The sequence below is a fragment of the Podarcis melisellensis genome (genome assembly GCF_964234715.1).
Source record: "Podarcis melisellensis genome assembly, chromosome: 2".
Classification (NCBI taxonomy): domain Eukaryota; kingdom Metazoa; phylum Chordata; class Lepidosauria; order Squamata; family Lacertidae; genus Podarcis; species Podarcis melisellensis.
In genome coordinates this window covers 108,657,998-108,680,754 of record NC_138529.1, presented here as the reverse complement: position 1 = coordinate 108,680,754, position 22,757 = coordinate 108,657,998, and the positions used below count along the sequence as shown (strand labels likewise).

The window sequence follows — 22,757 nt, the reverse complement described above, 5'->3', positions numbered from 1 at the left end:
AGGTAGTGCTGAATAATAATGACAATAATAAATATAAATAAAATTCACATATAACTGCAAGGACTTGCTCTTCTTTCCTTTGGACCACATTAGTGAAGGCAAGAGGGAAGGTATGTCATCTGGTCAGCCCAGGACCTACATAGATACTGCCTAGGCTTGCGCCCCAGGGAGTTTGCTTCGGGGCTGATAACACAGCAGTTTGGCTTCACCCCTGTGTCTGACACCTGGATCTACATTCATTTATGCCAAAAAATATTAGTCACCCTTATGAAAAGTAATATCAATTTGTGTGGCTTCCTCTTCCCCTCTCCAAACTGTGCACACTTTGAATAAACTGTTTTAACTGTGTGGCAGCTGCATTCCTTATTCATGCATTTCTCCACTTAGCTGTTACCTTTATCAATAGTCATAAACATGAGCTACTCTGGAGAACAGCCACTTCCTATAGTCTCTTTAATTTGATGCTCTTAAGTTTCCTGGGACATTTTTCTAGTTGGATGCACATTCAGCTGTTTCAATTACCGCCAGTGCTTCTGTCAGATCAATAGGCATGTTCCCTGGTGCATAGCAACCCTGAATCTCCTGTCAATCTGCAGAAATGCCTGAAATTACTTTTGAGAAACAGTATGTATCAGGGGCGGGCCACAGCTCTCCCAACCCTGCGATATCCCAGGCATTTCTCTCCTCAAATTGACAACAATCGGCTTCCTGAAAGCTTCAATTGTTATTGAATAGAGCATCCCTGTTTTCATTGGATAAATGTTTGGAGAGGGTATGTTGTTCAGCTCCAACCTCCATCACTCATTGAGCTTCAGGAGGCAGGGCTGCCTCCCCGGTCCTAGTCCAACACTCTACTGGGGAGGGGGTGATTGACATGATGTGGGGCGGTGGGCGGTGGTGGTAGGCCTATGTGTGTTGTATGTGTTCTGTATTCTGTATGGGGCATGGGGATCTCTCTGTCTGCAAGAGAAGCCATGCCCACTTCTGCTTTGGCCATGCCCAACATTGCCAGGTGGCCCTCACAGGGTTGGTCAACAGCTAACATGGCCCTCAGGCCAAAGCAGGGGTGGGGTGGGGGGAGGAGTTACCCAAACTTCTGCTCTAACCACTGTCTCACACTGTCTTGAGTCTTCTTCTGCTGCTGCTGCTTTTGGCAATCAATCGTAGCCGAGTAAGATTGTCTTCCATAAACACGGTTTTAATAATGAGTCCGTAAGTGACTGTGGAAGCCAATTCTGGATCCACACATCCTTCCACAGTGGGGACATTGGTTTCTGGGCGGGAGTTGATCATGGTGTGGATTTGCCAAGCGTGCCTTCCTCTTAGCACGTTTCTCCCTTGTGTCCTGAGTCTGAGTGTCTTCAAAGCCCATGACACCTTTGGTAAAGGCTGCTCTCCAATTGGAGCACTCGCAGACAAGTGTTTCCCAATTGTTGGTGTTTATATGTCAACTTGGCATGTTCCGCATAGCTCATCAGTTTTTCTTGCCACTGTTCTTTCGTTGGAATTTCCTCATTCTTCCATCCTTGTGCTAACAAGACTCCTGCCGCTGTTGTAGCATACATAAATAAGTTTTTTTTATTTTTCTTGGCAGGTCTTATCCTACAATCCCTAACAAAAATGCTTCTGGGTTTTTTTTTATACAAACATCATTTTGAACATTTTTTTCAATTAATTATATATCATTTCCCATTTTTTTTAAACTTCTCTACATTTCCACCACATATGATAGAAAGTACCTTCTTTTTATTTACATTTCCAACATATGTTTGACCTGTTTTTATACATTTTTATACATTTGTACTGGTGTGATATACCATCTATACATCATTTTCCTATAGTTTTCTTTCAGCAGAGAACAGTCAGTAAATTCCAGATCTACCTTCCACAGCTTTCCCCAGTCCTCAAACTGTAGATTGTGTTCTATATCTTGTGCCCATTTAATCATAACTGATTTGACCTCTTCATCTTTTGTTTCCCATTCTAGCAGAATACTACAGTGGTACCTCGGGTTAAGAACTTAATTCGTTCTGGAGGTCTGTTCTTAACCTGAAACTGTTCTTAATCTGAAGCACCACTTTAGCTAATGGGGCCTCCCGCTGCTTCCACGCCGCCTGAGCATGATTTCTGTTCTCATCCTGAAGCAAAGCTCTTAACCCGAGGTAATATTTCTGGGTTAGCGGAGTCTGTAACCTGAAGCGTATGTAAGCTGAAGCGTATGTAACCCGAGGTACCACTGTATATGTTTTCTTCAGCAGCTTCACTTCTGTCTCTGTGGTTTCTATTTACATAACAAGCTACATACTTGTTCATTCATGGCAGTTTGACCTTAAATTTCACTTTTAAGCAGAAACTGCAGAGCCTGACTGAGTTCACCAGTGAGCTAGGAGGAAGTTCCTGGCTCCCATCAGTCTTGCCCTGAGCAGACTACATAGGGGGAAGAGAGGGTCACTGAGGTTGACTTAGCAAAAGACCGTGGGGCTGTAAATGCAGGAATCCTGGTTGCAATGGCAAAGCTGTGGCTGTTTGGGATGCTGATAGGTGAGTAAAAGGGTCTATTTTAGGAGATGCTGCTACCCTAGGCAAATGGTGTGGGGGGAGGGGAAGGTTGTGAATTCAACAAAACTCAAATTGCAAAGCTTTCTCAGGATGCAGATTACTTCAGGTGGTGGATTACACTTGAGCATAGCTGTCAACTTTTCCCTTTTCTTGCGAGGAATCCTATTTGGAATAAGGGAATTTCCCTGGAAAAAGGGGAAAAGTTGACAGCTATGCACTTGAGATGTTATGGACAGGCACATCTCAGCTCAGTTGTCCGATGGGAATCCTGATAAGGGAGTTTGCGGAGATTACTTTCCAATACGCAATCCCCACTTACAGCTCTTCCAGACAATCTGCTTATTCAGCATCCATTCTGATTTGCTTGCACAAAGGTTAAATTGCAGAATTAAAATTGCACAGAGTTTAAATTCTGCCTGGTCTTTATTGAGCATTTGTTCTGGTTTGATCGCTGAGTGTTTACACCTATTTCGTCCATTTGTTCACCCCTTACATTTCCATGCATTTTCCGGTTCACTTTCCAAACTGCAGAAAGTCTGGTATTTTAAAAAATAAAAATGAAAAAAATCATTTGCTGCACAAGGGTGACAGAGCCCTTTAATCCACCTTGATTGTGCTAGCCTAAAATCTGGTGTGCGCTTGAATTTCTCCTGTAAATACAACATGCAGGTGCCCTTGAAAAACTTGACAGAAAGAAGGGCCACACAGATGTTGTGTTGTTTTTGGTTCTTTGTTATTCCAGCTCTGCAATTGGTATCGCAGCACAAGCCCAGTGCATTTCACTCACAATAGATAGTCTACCACCAAAGAACATGCAGCTCAGTTACTTTGTGCAGGAAATTTTGCTCGCATGGAGATAATCCATAGAGGGGATTTTCTCTCTGTGTGATTATGCAGCTTCATGCTTCATGTTTATTTTGCCAAGTACCCTGGCAAAATAAAAACCTCAGTGCTTTTTGAAATATGCAAAAACGTGCAGCTTCTTTCCTTTTCAAACTAGTACGCCAACTCTCACTGGCACCCCGCTTTGGGTGGGTGGGAAGTAGGTAGTATAAATGTACATGTTACGATGCCTTTGGCTTGTAGACCTCAGCATGCCTGAGCTCTTAGGAATTGCATCACATACACAATTTCTAAAAGCTGTCCTAAAAAATTGAAGGGAGATGGTTCCTTTTCCTAACTCACCTGAAACACTGAGTTTATTTATTCATTTAATTTTTTTTAAAAAAGTTTCATTTCTACATAGAAATGCAATTTATAATCCTTGCCCTTCACCTCCCTTCCTTCCTCTTACAGTCAATATTCTGAGTGTAAGACCTTTGGGGTAGGGAGATGTTATCTATCTATCATCTATCTATCATCTATCTATCTATCTATCATCTAGCTATATCTATCTATATCTATCTATCTATCTATCTATCTATCTATCTATCTATCTATCTATCTATCATCTATCTATCTATCTATCTATCATCTATCTATCTATCATCTATCTATCTATCTATCTATCTATCTATCTATCTATCTATCATCTATCTATCTATCTATCATCTATATCTATCATCTATCTATCTATCTATCCATCTATCATCTATCTATCTATCTATCTATCTATCTATCTATCTATCTATCTATCATCTATCTATCTATCATCTATATCTATCATCTATCTATCTATCATCTATCTATCTATCTATCTATCTATCTATCTATCTATCTATCTATCATCTATCTATCTATCTATCTATCTATCTATCTATCTATCTATCATCTATCTATTATCTATCATCTATCTATCATCTTGCTAGCTATCATCTATCTATCTATCTATCATCTATCTATCTATATCTATCTATCTATCTATCTATCTATCTATCTATCTATCTATCTATCTATCATCTATCTATCATCTATCTATCTATCTATCTATCTATCTATCTATCTATCTATCATCTATCAACACATTGACGTGGCTATACATTGTATACTGGCCTTGACGTTCAACTTCTCTAAATCAACAAACACAAAAACACATATCACTTTCCCTACACCAGTGTTGCTCTTCCTCCCACTAGAGAAATCTCATTGGCTGACAGTATATTTCCCAACAGCTTGGGGGAAAGCGCCTTGCGTTGTCCTAGCCCAAGAAGTCGGTGCCCGCTTCTGCCTGCTTAAACCCCCTTCCCTGTTCTCCCTTCTGCCCAGGCCCTGCTGCAGCCCTTTTGTTGACGGTGCCCGAATCTCTGATTTCCATCTCGGAAGGTAATACAGCCTTGCTCTCTGCCTCGTTGACTTTTCCGACTTCGGTGCCGGGCTACTTCCAGGTGCGATGGCGTTTTGTCACGGGCCGTCAGGTGGTGCTGATTCTCATGGCGGATAACTGCTTGGCAGGGGATGGTACCCAGTCCTGGAGGGACTATTGCAAATTCAGCATTAGGAAAACAGACAAATACAGACATCGTGCAGAATTGTCCTCTGAGGATGCTTCTCTGTTACTCAAGGATGCGAGAGCTGAAGATTCTGGGATTTACTGCATCACCTTGCTGGCATTGGACGTGATGCTGTCGGCTAACATCAGCCTCACAGTGACCAAGGGTAAGAGGGTTCGGTTCGGTCTGCACCTTAGTGTGACCCTCTTGTTTTTAATAAACGATTTAATTACAGTGGAACCTCGGGTTAAGTATTTAATTAGTTCCGGAGGTCCGTTCTTAACCTGAAACTGTTCTTAACCTGAAGCACCACTTTTTCTAATGGGGCCTCCTGCCGCCGCCGCGCTGCCAGAGCCTGATTTCTGTTCTTATCCTGAAGCAAAGTTCTTAAGTTGAAGCACTATTTCTGGGTTAGCGGATTTCTGTAACCTGAAGCGTATGTAACCTGAAGCGTATGTAACCTGAGGTACCACTGTATAATATTATTATTCCGTTTATAAGAGATTATTTGATGATTATGTTTTTATTAATAGCTAGGCCAAGGGAAATCCTGGGCAAAATGATACGTCTTTATAACATGCCTGGAGCAGACCGAGGGACGATGCTTCACCCGACCTACTCACTTTCTCACATTGTGGTTTGGTTGTCTGTCATTTCTTGTTATTAAAATAACAGCCATTATAGATGTAATGAGGGAGATAACTTGATTTAGATCTGTGGTTTTTAATAAGTTAAAAGCAGCCAGGAGGCCTCCAGTGTTAAATCGGAACCACAAAACTATGTGGTCTAACCTTAACTCTAACTCTTCCACACACATCCCACCCCACAATACAATAGTTTCCTGATTAAAATCAACCCCTCCCTAGGGCTGCTTTTTTCCCTAGAGAGGAAAGCATACAGGTGCCATATACCGTATTTTTCACTCTATAGGACGCACCTTGCTTTAGAGGGGGAGAACAAGAAAAAAAAATCTCCCCCTCTCTGCTCTGCGCCCCTTCAGCGAAGCGGGAGGAGAAACGGAGCCCCTTCCATTTCTCCTCCCGCTTGGCTAAAGGGGCGCTGCGCAGCTCTCCCTCTCTGCTGAAGCCAGGAGAGTCTTGCTCTCCCGGCTTCAGCGAAAAGAACCCGAAGCCTTTGGAGCGCAGCAGCGCGAGGTTCCACTGCGCTCCAAAGGCTTCAGGCGGCAATCCCTGAAGCCTGGAGAGTGAGAGGGGTCAGTGCGCACCTACTCCTTTCGCTCTCCAGGCTTCAGTGAAAGCAACGCATAGCCTCCGGAGCGCGGAGGGAGCGCTCCCTCTGTGCTTCGGAGGCTTTGCGTTGCTATCGCTGAAGCCAAGGAGCCTGCATTCACTCCATAGGATGCACATTTCCCCTTAATTTTTGGAGGGGAAAAAGTGCGTCTTATAGAGCGAAAAATATGGTAGATCCTTTTGAGAGCCAAAGCAGATGTGACGCTCATCTTGCACTTTGGGCTTTGGGGTGAATTTTGCAAAACAAATAACAGGCAAGGGTGGGGCAGAGCTGAGCAGAATGAAAGGATTGCTTCTGTGCAATCTGACTGGAAAATGCCAGCTATTTGTGATAGCAGGGCATGCAAATTAATGGTCTTGCCGTTGTTTGTTGCTGGCACCTGTCCATCTTAGTAGATAAAGAAGGAGTGCCCCTTTGGAGTGAAGTAAAACTATTGGAAGGTTGCAGTTCCTCCTGTGTCTAAAGAGACCAATGCGGGAGAGACATGTTTTGTGGAGCTGGGGTAGATAAAGGCGTCCTGTTGTGCTGCTTCAGAAGCACCATGGTGTTTCTTCTCTCTGTGCTCCTCCCAGCGGTCATTCCTTCTCTGGTCAATTGCTATGGATACACGACGTGCCTGTCTGTCACCACTGACCAGCAAAGCCTAATTCTGCCCACACCTTTTTCCGTTGCCATCAACCACCCTCAGCCCCACACAAGGGAGCGATGGGGAACCTGTGGCCCTCCAGAGATTGCTGGACTCCAACTCTCATCAGCCTCAGCCAGCATGGCCAGTCATCTGGGATGATGGGAGTTGCAGCTCAGCAACTCAACCTTTGGAGGTCCTAATAATAATAATAATAATAATAATAATAATAATTTATTATTTATACCTGCCCATCTGGCTGGGTTTCCCCAGCCGCTCTGGGCGGCTTCCAACCGAATATTAAAACCAATATAGCATCAGACATTAAAAACTTCCCTAAACAGGGCCACCTTCAGTTGTCTTTTAAAAGTAAAATAGTTGTTTATTGCCTTCACATCTGATGGGAGGGTGTTCCAAAGGGCAGGCGCCACTGCTGAGAAGGCCCTCTTCCTGGTTCCCTGTAACCTCACGTCTCGCAGCGAGGGAACCGCCAGAAGGCCCTCAGCGCTGGACCTCAGTTTCCGGGCTGGATGATGGGGGTGGAGACGCTCCTTCAGATACCGGACCGAGGCCATTTAGGGCTTTAAAGGTCAGCACCAACACTTTGAATTGTGCTCGGAAACACACTGGGAGCCAATGAAGATCTTTCAGGACCGGTGTTATATGGTCTCGGCAGCCACTCTCAGTCACCAGTCTAGCTGCCGCATTCTGGATTAATTGTAGTTTCTGAGTCACCTTCAAAGGTAGCCCCACGTACAGCGCATTGCAGTAGTCCAAGCGGGAGATAACCAGAGCATGCACCACTTTGGAGAGACAGTCCGCAGGCAGGTGGGGTCTTTACCTGCATACCAGATGGAGCTGGTGAACAGCTGCCCTGGACACAGAATTAACCTGCGCCTCCATGGACAGCTGTGAGTCCAAAATGACTCCCATAGGATCCCCATCCCTGATAAAAGAGTTTATATAGTAGACAGGTGAGTCAAAGCCTGCTTCTCTCCTCCGCGGAGAAAGCAAAAGCCCTTAGGCATTAAAAGAAAATGTAAAGCCCCTTTCTTGTCATTTTAGCAGAAACAAACAGCACCAAATACAAGGGCGTACGATTTCTAGAAGAGGAGAGAAGTGGAATGCGTATCAGCAAAAGTACAGGAGCGACAGGTAAGTTCTAGGGGATGGAGAATGGATGGGGAAAGGGAAATCAGGAAGGAAACAAATGCGATGCTGGCAGAGGGAGTGTGCAGGCATTTATTTTCCTCCCTAAGAGAAAGCTTGCATGTCCATGATGCACACTAGACTGACGCTTTCTTCAAGTTTTCCTTCTTTCTTTTCTGCTCACCCAGGGATGAACACTTCAACCGACCAGGCTGAGAGTTCGTCTGACAGGCCAGTTCTGGCATCTCCCCCGAGTAAGTTCTCTTTAGCTGGGGGCTGGTCCTCCTCCACCCCAAAACCAGACATTTTGTAATAAGTAAAGTGAGAGAGAAATGCCCTGGAAAGTGTGCTGTGCGTAAAGGTAGAGGGACCCCTGACCATTAGGTCCAGTCGTGGCCGACTCTGGGGTTGCGGCATTCATCTCGCTTTATTGGCCGAGGGAGCTGGTGTATAGCTTCTGGGTCATGTAGCCAGCACGACTAAGCTGCTTCTGGCGAACCAGAGCAGTGCACGGAAACGCCGTTTACCTCCCCGCCGGAGCGGTACCTATTTATCTACTTGCACTTTGACGTGCTTTCGAACTGCTAGGTGGACAGGAGCAGGGACTGAGCAACGGGAGCTCACCCCATCACGGGGATTCGAACCGCCGACCTTCTGATTGGCAAGTCCTAGGCTCAGTGGTTTAATCCATAGCGCCATCTGTGTCCATAGCACTTGCTTAATCCAATGTTTCCTATCTCACCTCCCCATAAATAAATCAGAATGAAGGCTCAATAAGCAGATCATCTGGAAACATCCTCCGTGCATCATAGCCTACTCGGAGTGGTCTCATTGGAATGAAGGAACATAACTAACTTCAGCCCATTAGTTTGAATGGGTCTACTCTGAGTAAGGGCTACAGGTGGCTAATGGTGCATCTTGGTTTGAGAAGCAGTTGCTTTTGCACGGTGCAAATTGGTTTAGCTCTTGTGTCCGCCAGCAAGCTGCTGCTCTTCTCTTTTTTATTTTTGAAAATTTTTGATTAGTTTTTATTAAATATTACAAGAAAATAAAAAGAAAAAGGAAATAGAAACAAAAATCAATATATAACAACTGTAAACACATTTGTCAACGTATTTTCCAACATGCAGACCAGAAAAGAGACGAAAGATAAAAGAAAAGAAAAAAAGGAAAGGAAAGGAAAAAGAAAAAAAAATTCTTTTCATAATCACTAATACCAAATTTATACTTCAAACATTACAATATATAAATCCTGGTTAAAATATTCTAAAAGACTTCCGCCGCACTCACCACACATCTCTTAGTTTCTAGTTCAGCTTTACATCTGTTCTTCAGTCACTTCCTTTCCTTGAATTCTTTCATACTCCATCAAATCTTTGTGTTCTCTATATTCTTCACAAGGTTAGTCTAAGCACAACCAAACTTTCGTATTTGAGCCCTGCTTGTGTAAATATTCATTTAAGCATTCCCTTTGTTTCTGTACTGTAATTTTGTTGGGCTCTTCTCAAAGCACGGCAGTGATTGGCCAACAGTTACAGCTCTATCTGGTTTTTGGAGGGCAAAGGTCCACAATGGAGACCCTCCTTTGTACCCATGGAATCCCCTCCCCACAATTTAGAACCCTGAAAGTGCAGGTCTTTAAAAAGATGGGAGCGCAGTGCAGAAAACTCAGTGATAGCACTGCCACTTGGACTCTCTGCCGTAGCTGAGGAAATGACCGATGCTTGTTCCAGAGAGAGTGTTGTGCGGAAGCAACTCAGGATTACTGTACATCCTTTTCCTCTTGTCCTTCCCACTGGCATGCTTGGCGAAATAAGAACTCACCTGCCTGCTCTTCTAATAATAAAATTTTATTTATATCCCGCCCTCCCCAGCCGAAGCCGGGCTCAGAGCGGCTAACAACAATAAAGGTAACACAGCATACTAAACTCAATTCATTCTAAAATCAATTCAAAATCAAATTAATGGCAACCATTGGGCTAGAGTTCTATGAGGATTACCAAAGGAGGGGGTCAGACTGTGCCGGGTCCAAAGGCCTGGTGGAACAGTTCTGTCTTGCAGGATCTGTGGAAAGATGTCAAGTCCCACAGGGCCCTAGTCTCTTGTGACAGAGCGTTCCACCAGATCGGGGTCACGGCCCAAAAAGCCCTGGCTCTAGTGAGGCCAGCCTAACCTCCCTGTGGCTCGGGACCTCCAAGATGTTTTTGTTTGAAGACCGTAAGGTCCTCCGTGGGACATACCAGGAGAAGCGGTCCCGTAGATACGAGGGGTCTAGGCTGTATAGGGCTCTAAAGGTTAAAATCAGCACCTTAAACCTGACCCTGTAGTCCACCGGGAGCCAGTGCAGCTGGTATAGCACTGGGTGAATGTGATCTCGCAGCGAGGACCCCGTAAGGCGTCTCGCCATGGCATTCTGCACCCGCTGGAGTTTCTGGGTCAGTCTCAAGGGCGATCCCACGTACAGTGAGTTACAATAATCAAGTCTGGAGGTGACTGTCGCATGGATCACAGTGGCTAGGTCAGTTGCAGGGAGACCAGGACCAAGCAGCTGCCATCTAGCTGTGACGTGAGGGGTTTCCACTCAGATTCTTGGAGAGAGCACTTCTGGGAGGGATCATTCCGAGGTTCCCAGGATCTTTCCCCAAGCACTGTTGGGCAGGTATCTTTGTTTCCGTGGCAGTAGTACTGGCACCTCAAAATGTCCCCACGCTTCCTTTGACTACTATTCCAATGCATCTGAGCTCTAAGCAAAACATTAGAGAGGAATGGTGTCTGTCTCTCTCCTGCAGTGAATGAGGGCGCTTCTGTCTCTTTCACGAAGGCAGCAAGTGAGAGCGATTCTACGGTCTCCAACATCATTCATTTGAGCTTAGCAGCCTTGGTTGTCTGTCTCCTTGGCCTGATCATAGCAGAGGTAAGTGTCTTTCCCCTGTGTTTCTATCCAAGGCATTCATATACTGTTTCACAGAATCATAGATTGGGAAGGGACCACAGGTAACAAAAAGGTAAGGGACCCTCCAGTCAAAGGCAACTAAGGGGTTGTGGCGCTCATCTCGCTTTCAGGCTGAGGGAGCTGGCCTTAGTTCACAGACAGCTTTCCGGGTCATATGGCCAGCAGGACTAAACTATGGTTACCAGATGTCCCTTTTTCCCAGGGACAGTCCCCAGATTTACAAATTTGCCCCCGGACAAAATCTGTCCCCGGATTTCATTTAATGTCCCTGGATTTATATTTTAAGTGTTGTAGATTTATTAGTAGGGAATGAATGTTGCGTGATTGGTTCAACAGCACAAGGCACATCATATGGGGACTTCTGGCGAGGCAAAATGGTGAATGCCACAGCAGCAGCAGCTCCTGAAGCCAGCCAGAGCCAACTGTGCTACCAGGCTGGCTCCAGGGTGCTGAGACTGCCACTGCCGAAGGGGAACCAGGGACGCCCGGCACGTCAATTGGGGGAACTGCTGAACCCCCCCCCCGCGACCCAAATCAAGCCGGGAATGAGAGCAGTCGGCCTCCGGCACTCCAGGGCCAGTAAAACCCATGGAGCTGATGCAGGGAGAAGGAGGAGAGGAGAAGGAGAAGGGAGAGAGAGAAAGAGGAAGGAGAAAAAAGAGGGGAGCCCCAACCTTGCTGCACCGCCGCTGCTGAGGACAAGAGGTAGGAGAGCAGTGGGAGGGCAAGGAAATGTGGCAGAGCCCAGGCCCGACCTGAGCCTACTCCACGGCGGCTAGCACTCCAAGAGAGCAGGGCAGGGCCCAGAGGAGACCACAGAAGAGAAGATATTACTTCTTAGTTGTTGTTTTTTTAAAAAACAAACCTTTTTTTAATCTTTTCCCAAAAAAAGTGTCCCCGGATTCTTTGAAAAGAATCTGGTAACCTTAGACAAAACCTGGCGTTATGGGACACCGTGATGGAAACCAGACCGCATGGAAATGCTGTTTACCTTCCCACTGCAGCGGTACCTATTTATCTACTTGCGCTGGCATGCTTTCGAACCGCTAGGCTGGCAGAAGCTGGGACAGAGCAATGGAAGCTTACCCTGTCACTAGGGATTCAAAGTGCTGACCTTCTGATCAGCAAGCCCAACAGGCTCAGTGGTTTAGACCACAGCGCCACCTGCGTTCCACTGCAATGCAGGCATCTTTTGCCCAACGTGGGGCTCAAATCCACAGCCTTAAGATTAAGAAATCTCATGCTCTACCAACTGAACTATCCCCCACTTGCAGTGGGAAGTTTAAGGCAATCTTTAGAAACTGTTTCTGAGGGGACAGAAAATGCTGGAAGCATCCAGGGTCTGTAGTGTTCAAAAGACGTACAGTGGTACCTCGGGTTAAGAACTGAATTCGTTCTGGAGGTCCGTTCTTAACCTGAAACTCTTCTTAACCTGAGGTACCACTTTAGCTAATGGGGCCTCCCACTGCCGCCACGCGATTTCTTTTCTCATCCTGAGGTAAAGTTCTTAACCTGAGGTATTATTTCTGGGTTAGCAGAGTCTGTACCCTGAAGCATCTGTAACCTGAAGTGTCTGTAACCCGAGGTACCATTGTATATGAAAATGTACAATGAGCAGGTGTTATTAGGCTTCCAGGCCGTGCTTAATTAGCTACGCAGCAGATCCACACAGGCAACTGGTTATGAGCACTGCTAATTCCAAATGGATTCTTTCAGAGCTATCTTGCCAACCTCCCGTCAAACTTACAGCTTTGAATTAAATAAATGTGAATACAGTGGTCCCTCAGGTTAAGTACTTAATTCGTTCCGGAGGTCCATACTTAACCTGAAACTGTTCTTAACCTAAAGCACCACTTTAGCTAATGGGGCCTCCTGCTGCTGCCGTGCCACCAGAGCACGATTTCTGTTCTCATCCTAAAGCAAAGTTCTTAACCCGAAGCACTATTTCTCAGTTAGCGGAGTCTGTAACCTGAAGCGTATGTAACCTAAAGCGTATGTAACCTGAGGTACCACTGTATATGCCTACCTAACCACACATGCACAAACACAAGGCAGTGCTCCAAGAGTTTGCCTTCAAACTATCTAGTGGCCAGCCAAGTCAGAAGCTTCTCTTTCTTTCCACAGCATGTTTCCTTCGCGTCCTACAGCGAGAGACACTCAGCAACCAGGGATGGAAGTGAAGCCAAACTGTATCGAGAGAGGATGGAGTACCCCTTTCCTTCCACGCCAGGCAACATCTCCCTGCTTCTGGAGATGCCAAGTTCAGATAATCTGAGAGAGCCATATTATGCCATTGTTCCCTGATCATCTTCAGTCCTTCTTTACAGAATGAGATTTCTGTTGCCTTTTCATCTACTGAAGCGCTTATGTGATTATAGTTGGGTTTATATATGAGAGGCTAAGGCTGCGATCCTATACTCAGGTGAGCACGTGCTACTGAACTTAGTGGGGCTTCCTTCTGAGTAGGCACACAAAGGATGTGCCGTGACTGTGGAGCTCCCCTTTTCTGGACTGCGAGCAATTGCAGCATGGCTAGAATACGTCAGAATAATCTTATGCATTAACAACAATTGCACGTGGCTCAAATATGCAGCGGCACTTTTGACCCTGCAGTCTGTAACCCAGTGCAAGCTTATGTAGGAGTAATTGAAGTCAATTACTCTTTTTCAATTTGAAGTCAATTTACTTTTTAATTGAAGTCAAGCAAATCAATACAATAAAAATAATAGAAGTACAAATACAAAACGGGGTGTCGTATTTCTGGGTAAATATTTATAGGATCAGCCTGCAGGTGTCTCTGTTAGGTTTCTGTTTGTGCCACTGTGCAATGCTTGGAGTCACAAGACTCTGTTTACATTCCAGAGATTCCAGACTGTTGGAAGTCTCACGGGAGACGGGTGTTGATATTACTGGTTTCCTGTTCCTTTGTACCAGTTGCCTCTCTGCTTTCACAGAGAGAGGATATATATTCTTTTCTGTCTGCGTAATTAGAAATAAAACTCTTAGCAATGTAGCTCATATTTCTCGTCCTTCTGCTGCTTGGATACTCTGCGTAATGGGGGAACGTGCCTGGAGCCTCATCAAAGGCTCTGTGGTGGCCTGGGATTCCGATTCTGAGAGTGAACCGGAGGAATCCCAGCCTGCACAGGAGTCCCCGCCTCCAGGGCCGGCTGAACTGGGGCAGGGCCTTGATTCTGAGGAGCCTGCACCTGGGCCAGATCCTCAGGAGCAGGCACCAGGTGAATCCATTCTGGCCCCAGAGGTGGTTGAGGACTCAGTGCCTGCAGGTGAGTCTCCCCCTGGGCCCAGTAACCCTTCAGCCTCTCCTGAACTGCAGAGGCTTAGGGCAGAGAGGCAAAGGGAACTGGTTTCTCCCAGGAGGAGTGCTCGCCTTAAGGCCAGGGGAGGCGGGGCTCCTGGGGGCCGGGACCGCCCCTGGCCTCAGAGAAGATAAAGGCCAGTCAGCCGGGTCCCAGGTTGCGGGAGCAACGTCGTCATTGAAGAGCTGTTTCGGTCAGCATCCAGTCCTGTTCCTCCAGTGTTCCTGTTCCCCGCCCGGCTTCCTGCTTCTGATCTTCGAGTGTTCCTGTCCCCGCCCGGCCCCCTGCTTCGGACCTCGCCTCGCACCTTGTGGACTAATTCCAGGCTAGTGACTCAGGACTGAACTTTGACTACGGTAACAGTAACCTTTCCCCCCGGGACCAGCACAGGCTCAGGTCATGAATCACCGTCGGAGGACTTTACCAGAGGAGTAGCTCGGTCGAACGCAATTTCTGACAGTCTCGTCATCAGGAAATGTCCTTAGGAGATGTTTTGCCCAACAGCCAGCAATGTTTAAGCAGCCTTCCCCAACTTGATGCCCTCCAGATGTTGTTGGACTGGAAATCCCATCATCCCTGATATGCACAGAGCTGCGGACCCACCAGCTGTTCCGAAAAGCCATCAAGCAGAGAGAAAGATGTTAGATTGTCAGTTGCCTCTGCTGTTTAGCAGCCAGATAGGAAAAGTTTGATCTTGTTGCAACCAGGAATCTTTCACAGTACTTCTGTACCAAGGCCTGTGGCTAGCTTGAGCTGGGTGTAAACCAGCAACGTGATTTTTCAGCCACAGTTTACTACACTGTTGAGAACTGTGTTGCTGGCATCTGCCTGTCTTGAGAGACAATGGAGCATGCCTCCAGGGGTGAAGTCAAATGGCTGCATTAGCAGCACCAGAGAAACCTTCCATGCTGTGCAAGCCTGGGCAGCGTGTATGGAGGTCCTGGGCTGCCAAGACGACAAGACCCCCACTCTTAACCTCACTGATGTGGTCCAAAGGAAAGCAGAGCAAGACATTTGGCACCAGCTTGGCTGCAGGAGTTGCTGGAAGGAGAGAGCTGAGTAAAACAAAAAAGGACCCCTGGACGGTAAAGTCCAGTCAAAGGGGACTGTGGGGTTGTGGCGCTCATCATGCCAAGGGAGCTGGTGTTTGTCCGCAGACAGCTTTCCGGGTCATGTGACCAGCATGACTAAACCGCTTCTGGTGCAACGGAACACCTTGATGGAAACCAGAGTGCATGGAAACGCTGTTTCCCTTCCCGCTGCAGTGGTACCTATTTATCTACTTGCGCTGGTATCCTTTCAACCTGCTAGGTTGGCAGGAGCTGGGGCAGAGCAACAGGAGCTCACCCTGTCACAGGGATTCAAACCACTGACCTTCTGATCGGCAAGCCCAAGAGGCTCAGTGGTTTAGACCACAGCGCCACCTGGCTCTCTTTTAGAGAGCTGGGTGCAGGGTAGGATCAAAGGTGGACAAATCACTTCAGAAGGAGCCCAAGGTGTCCTTCACCAGAAGTATCAACCCTCCTCTAAGACCCCATACACCCCAACTTCTTCAATTTTGATGCCTTGTTGGCCACAAGATCTTCTTTTCTCAACTGCATGCATTTCTGCGGTTACTGTATATGTTAGATCGAAAATGTCTAAGGAAACCTACCATTGAAGGAAAGAGCCATATTCTTATGCGTTCATAGGCAACCCAGAATTCCTAACACAGGAGCAGCCGGTGGCGGTGTTGCTTGCAATGGAGCAAGATGCTCACATAGCTTTGAGCTCTGCATCTCATGATGGCTTTTTAGTTTTCGCAAAACCTTTTTTCCAAATGTGCACTAGTACAAGCTACTCTAAATCGACAGAGTAATCAACCAGGCAGAGGGCCTTCTTGGTAGTGGCACCCACTCTGTGGAACGCCTTCACAGCAGATGTCAAGGAAATAAACAACTACCTGACTTTTAGAAGACATCTGAAGGCAGCCCTGTTTAGGGAAGTTTTTAATGTTTGATTTTTTATCGTATTTTTAATATTCGGTTGGAAGCCTCCCAGAGTGGCTGGGGAAACCCAGCCAGATGGGCGGGGTAGAAATAATAAATGATGATGCTGATGATGTCTGGCATTGCAAAATCTATATATCTGTCAGGGAACTGACATCAGAGCGAAAAGCGGAGGCAGAGCTCCAGAGCGATGCCGGAGAGGGAACCAGTCGGGGGGGAAGGATTTCAGCGTGACACCAATAGAGAGGAGAGGGAGATGGAGGAATCGGTGTCAGGGCTCCAAGACCCTTCAACCGAAACCAGCGGAGAGAGCGCTGGCACGCCCTTGCCGTCCCCTTACTTGCGCAGACGCGTTCCGCGCAGGGAACATAGGAGGAGACTTGGGGTCAAACAGCTTTTATGCTGGAAGAGGTTCAAGAAACGCCCACTGACGGATTCTGCAAGTGACTAACAGGTCACGGAGGGCGAGCTCCGACCCTAAACATGATTGAGCAAACGTTCTAACTGAACTGGGGGCAATTTACGCACGAGTAACCCACCCATAACCATTACAATATCTATATCTATCTATATCTATCTATGAAAAGTCCCCAATGAAAACAGAGTGTCGACATTTTGCAATTTTATTATAAAGTAAGATAAGACGAGAAAAATTCAACAACATTTAAAATAATAATAATAAGAAGACTGCTAACACTGTAATCACAATGTGGGAGTACATCCAGGACACACCACCTGCAGGGAAAGAAAAAGAAAAGTGGGGTTCAGTAGGTTATTTCTCCTACATATATTAATAGTGAACTCATTATCCGGGTGTGGCTCCATATTAACCAAAAGCAGCAACCATACATAAGGAGGTGTTTATCAGAAGACTGGAGAAGCACCAAGGTTTGCCTATGTGTTTCCCCTACGCTTTTGCTTTCCCTAGCTGTTATGTACTGAGTTGAATAGGATCCAAAATGCAGCAGTCTGATTGGTCCTAGAACAATAGGATCCAAAATGCAGCAGTCTGATTGGTCCTAGAACAATAGGATTCAGAATGCAGCAGTCTGATTGGTCCTAGAACAATGCAGCAGTATGATTGGTCCGCAGGAGCCACCCAATCCAGCTCCAGGTGGAAGTGAATCCACAACCTGATTGGCCTACAGGAGAATCCTGGAATTAGCCAATCACGTGCAGCGCATTGTGTAAATAATGTATATAAAGCAGATACTTTGGGGGGACTTTCATTCCTCCTCACCACTATGAGCTGAATAAAGAGCATGAAATCCACAATATTTCACTGGCATATTTCTCCTTTCCACCTCCCTTCTAGGCAGCTTTTGTTTCCTTTTTTTACATTTCCGTGCCCCAAATTCCCTCTTTTGTGGGTAAAAGCAGAGCCAGCTGAACGCAGCCCTTGCCCTTTCTCTCTAGAACTTTAGAGGAAGTGATGAAATTAATGTCTGGGTCCAAACAGTTGCAATGCTGGAAAGTTGAAAACAAACGTGCAAACATCCAGGTTTAGAGCTCCATCTTAGAAACAATGGGCTGTTTGGGGCATGCCTTAGATCAGGGGTAGCCAGCATAGCCATAGCCAGGATTTTTGTTAGAGGGGGTAGGTCTTGGTTAGGGGGAGCAGGGCAGAACCGACGTGATTGGTCAGTTAAGTATTTCTATTGTTTTACTTGATCTAGGGCCCCCTAGATCCCTGCCCCCCTTGGCTACACCCATTGTAGCCGGCACAGTGCCCTCAAGACGTTGTCGGACTCCAGCTCCCATCAGACATCAAGGCCAGTGTACCTCGGGTTAAGTACTTAATTCGTTCCGGAGGTCCGTTCTTAACCTGAAACTGTTCTTAACCTGAAGCACCACTTTAGCTAATGGGGCCTCCTGCTGCCGCCGCGCCACCAGAGCACGATTTCTGTTCTCATCCTGAAGCAAAGTTCTTAACCCGAGGTACTATTTCTGGGTTAGCAGAGTCTGTAACCTGAAGCGTCTGTAACCTGAAGCGTATGTAACCCGAGGTACCACTGTACTTAAAAGTTTTTGGTGCCCCTATAGTAGATATCTAATTCAAAATATAAATAACAATAAACCATAAAAATGTAAAACATTAATCTCTTTTTTTTTACTTCGTCTTCGTCTCCTTTTTCATTTATTGTGGGAGCCTTTTTTTGGTCAAACCTGGTTCATCTGTACCATATGGTCGATGGTAAATCTGGCAATGGAAAATTTATGTGGTGCCCCCTTTCCTTTTCCCCCTAAGCGTTGTTTATTTTGCTTAATGGTTAATCCAGCCCCACCTGCCCCATATAACGATTGTGGATATACAACAAATGAGCAAGTGCTTTTGACTTCCAACTGTTTTTAAACAATTATAGCACCGCAGAGTCTACACAGACTCCACATCCTCTTATCGCAGAGGTGCGGCACGTAAAAACTTACCTGACACGGTGACATTGATCCAGGCCACACATTTTCCAGAAATGGTGAGAAGCTTATAGATCCTGCCAGCATCTTTGCTTACGTTGTATATATGGAAAGTTCCCGTTGTCACGGAAACATTCTCTTTGAAGTAAGTATGGTATGGCTTGCAGACTCTGTCACTAAACTGGCACAGAATGTCCCACTTGGAAGCTGTGTTGTTCCAAATGCAGGTGTCGAAATAAGGTTCTGGAGGTACTGAATCATTAGCAAATTTCACTGTTATTGTCTCCCCTTTTTGCACAGATTTTGAAGTACGATTAAGGCAGTTCTCACCACCTGTCAGGGATGGAACCAGAAAGAAGTTTAGTTTCAAAGATTATCTCCAGCAGTATCATATATTTCTTCCAGTTTGAGCTAGTGTACCCAGGTATTTTCCCTCTGCCTGGTTCCCTGTAACTTCACTTCTTGCAATGAGGGAACTGCTAGAAAGCCCTCGGAGCTGGATCTCAGTGTCCGGGCTGAACGATGGGGGTGGAGACACTCCTTCAGGTATACTGGACCGAGGCCGTTTAGGGCTTTAAAGGTCAGCACCAACACTTTGAAATGTGCTAACAAGCACTGCCTCCCCCCAGCCCTGCCCTGCCCCAAATCCTGGGAACAGTATTACAATTCAGATTTTGGTAACTGCAAGTGAGCAGAATGCTATTGCACTCACATTCTGCGAGGCAACTGGTTGCCCACTAACAGAACAGGATGGTCCTTGGGCCTGATTTAGAAGGCTTTTCCTATTTCAAAAAATCCTTTTACAGTGGTACCTCTGGTTAGTTCGTTCTGGAGGTCCGTTGTTAACCGGAAACTGTTCTTAACCTGAGGTACCACTTTAGCTAATGGGGCCTCCCGCTGCCGCCGCCACACAATTTCTGTTCTCATCCTGAGGCAAAGTTCTTAACCTGAGGTACTATTTCTGGGTTAGCGGAGTCTGTAACCTGAAGCGCCTGTAACCTGAAGTGTCTGTAACCTGAGGTACCACTGTATACTTCCATTTTAGCAGAGCTGCTTTCCTTACAAGGTGGCTGCAGGTTTTGCTCGTGTGACGGTCCCCTTCCGCTGTAGAAGCATCTCTTTGTAGCCTGCCGCCTTTCCGCTCTATACTTCCTCAAAACCACAAGCCCATTAGCATGGCTTTCCTCAAAAACACAAGCCCATTGGCATGGCTTTCCTGTAAGCATGAGCGCTGAAAGAACACTCCGGAGTACACAAAGTGGGAGAAAAATTCAGCACAGCCTTAGAGGGCAGCCAAATAAATCTCCTTGTTGTGTGCGTGGTGCTCCAAAGCCTAGATGTGGCAACACAGCTGTCCCTGGGACATGATTGCACCAAGGGTCGTCAAGCTTATTTCTAGAATTCTCAAGAAGCTTAGTTGTAGATCATCGGTGTTAAATGCAGAAGACACTCAGGTTCCATCTCTGGGATCTCAAAAGAAACAAGTAGCAAGAGATGGGAGAGACTCTCTGTTCTACTGCCACCTGAGAACCTGGAGAACTACTTTCAGTTAGAATTCAGAGTATTGCTAGACAGGGATGGAGAGGAAATTTGACTCAGTTCACACTGAAAGGCGAATCAACCTCATTCACATTTCCCAAAACCATATGAGAATGGAAACACAGCCTTCCTTCAAAAACCTCACTTCTCTAAAATTTGCAAGGCAGCTCTCTAGTTAAGCAGTGTGTACAAAAGAGTATAGCTGGAATAAAGCTGCACATTTTCCCCAATATAGTGTACAAAAATGCACTACCTTTGGCTAAATTTTTGTCTTGCAAAAATCTGTATATCGGGGGAAATGTGTATCTTTGCATTCAAACACAAAACCTGATGAATTTTCATGAGGACTTAACAAAATTGCACACTGATCTGGAACGAGAGAACTGAAGATTGGAATAATGAGAAACCGAGAAACCAAAAATGACAGATTTGTCCATCTCTGTTGCAAGACCGAAGGCAATCATTATTATTATTTAAATTTCTATACCGCCCTTCATCCAAGGATCATAGGGCAGTTTGCAAAAACCCACATGCAAAGGGAGAGTGAAACAACCAGCTTCTTTGGGGTTGATTTCTGTTGCAAGAGAACCTGAGAAAACACTCGTCTGACCTTGTAAAAAGCAGCTCTCTATGTTTTTAGGAAAGGACTTTTGTTGTTGGTTTCTGAAACTCTAATTTCATATTCATACTCACTCATTGGCTCATATCCACAGGCATTTGAGGAGAGGAAATGGGCAGCAAGCAAGGTGAGTGAAAAGCCACAGGAATATCTCCTGCTGAGCAGCATGGCATGACTTTTCAGTGGTGCAGGAGCCATCAGAATATCTGGAACAATTCAGACCATAAATAAGATTATTGTAATACACATTGAGGACCAAGAGCGGCTTGTGGAGTGTGTTGTGTGTGTGTGTGTGTGTGTGTGAGAGAGAGAGAGAGAGATAGAGAGAGAGAGAAAGCGTGCGTCTCTATACTTCCATCCTTGCTAGATCTGGGTGGTACTTAAATAGATGACAGAGAATTGCCAGTGGTTTGGAATGTATTAATGCCAGCAAAATTGGTGTCTTACAAAGATATCTTTTAAGAAGCACCCCCATAATACTCACTTTCTGGGAAATTGCTTTTTTTAAAAAAAGGCATAGCTGTTAATAATTGAAAGAAAATGTTCTGTTTTGTTTTTTACTGCCAAAATAGAATTGAGAACCAGTTATCTTTCATTTCTTTCCTAGCAAGTACAGAAGCTTGTTTCGCTTAGGGCGATCCAGCAAGATGCTCAAAATCTTCTCCAGTACATGGAGAAGTAACAGAGATGGAAACTGGAAACCCAGCAAAATAAAGGTACCACCACCAACCCGTTTTCGCTCCCCGCACCTTGTCAAGAAATTTGGCAGAATATGACTTGATTCTAAGCTCTGCCCAGGACATTTTTAGTAACATATGCTTACTGAATAATTCAATTTCTCATTATAATTTGAATCAGCAAAGCAAAAGATCTACAAATCCTTTCCCTCCCGCCAGTTATCTCCTCACCTGCCTTCTGAAATATAGGCACACACGAAACTTCTGAGCCTCTCCGACAAAACCTTCCCACTTCTCTGAGATCCTGCGAGAGAAGAACCAGCTCTCAAACTGTAGACTCAGAGGGCCAGCGCTGCGTTTTATTCATGCACAAAAATAGCCCACAGGAAAACCAACTACATTGCTCAACAGATGAAAACATGCAAGAGCTGTTGCCTGCAAATCTCTAAGACGGCGCAGCAAGGCTTGCGTGACACAGCATACCTGCTACTGAAAACCACCACTTCAGCAATTTGCACTAGCACAGATAGAGGAAACCACAAAAGTCACCACAACAAAGCAAGCATCATTGAAAAACCCTGTCTCCCAGGACACTTGCTATCACAGCTACAGGATTCTTCTAAAGCACATGAAGACATGTCTTCCTGCCAGCGTATTAATTACTATCTCACCTTGATTTTTCAATTTGATCATTTCTTCCCCAATGGGACGAAATCAATGGCCACCTGCCATTGATGCTTTAGCTGAGAGTCCTGCATGGCAGGGGTTGGGCTAGATGACCGTTGGGATCCCTACAAATCTATGAGTCTATGATAATGGGTTGGCTCCAGATCCCTTGCCAAAGGGCTCCCTCGCAACTTCCTAGAGTGGATTTGCATGGCTGGAACACTTCCTTGCCTGGATGAAGAACACAAGAGGGGTGAATGAGAGTTGGTAGAAACTAGTCTATGGACTTGGCCATGTTCATTGACTTCCATCATGGCCTCCAGCCCTGACCATCAATAAGCTACCTTGAAGGTGGTTTGGAAACTACAACTAATCCAGAATGTGGCAGCTAGACTGGTGACTGGGAACGGCCACCAAGACCATATAACACCAGTCCTGAAAGACCTACATTGGCTCCCAGTACGTTTCCGAGCACAATTCAAAGTGTTGGAGCTGACCTTAAAAGCCCTAAACGGCCTCGGCCCAGTATGCCTGAAGGAGCATCTCTATCGCCATCATCCAGCTTTGAGG

At 45.8% G+C, this 22,757-nt stretch overlaps 1 protein-coding gene and 1 long non-coding RNA gene across 2 annotated transcripts; one reads left to right on the top strand and one right to left on the bottom strand.

Annotated features, from left to right (window-relative positions):
- Nucleotides 1–2,420: 2,420 nt before the first annotated feature.
- Nucleotides 2,421–13,270, top strand: LOC309365080 (uncharacterized protein; the record flags this gene model as incomplete). Its single annotated transcript, XM_081903220.1, has 6 exons — nt 2,421–2,541; nt 4,765–5,154; nt 7,930–8,019; nt 8,202–8,267; nt 10,803–10,927; nt 13,091–13,270. Exons 1-6 carry the CDS (start codon nt 2,508–2,510, stop codon nt 13,268–13,270), a joined length of 885 nt encoding a protein of 294 aa, XP_081759346.1. The 5' UTR covers nt 2,421–2,507.
- A 3,613-nt stretch (nt 13,271–16,883) lies between these two features.
- LOC309365306 lies at nt 16,884–21,886 on the bottom strand. Its single transcript, XR_014165990.1, has 4 exons — nt 21,753–21,886; nt 20,919–21,050; nt 18,702–19,019; nt 16,884–17,009 (listed from the first exon to the last, which is right to left on the bottom strand). It is a non-coding gene; the product is annotated as an uncharacterized lncRNA (long non-coding RNA).
- Between the last annotated feature and the right edge of the window lie 871 nt (nt 21,887–22,757).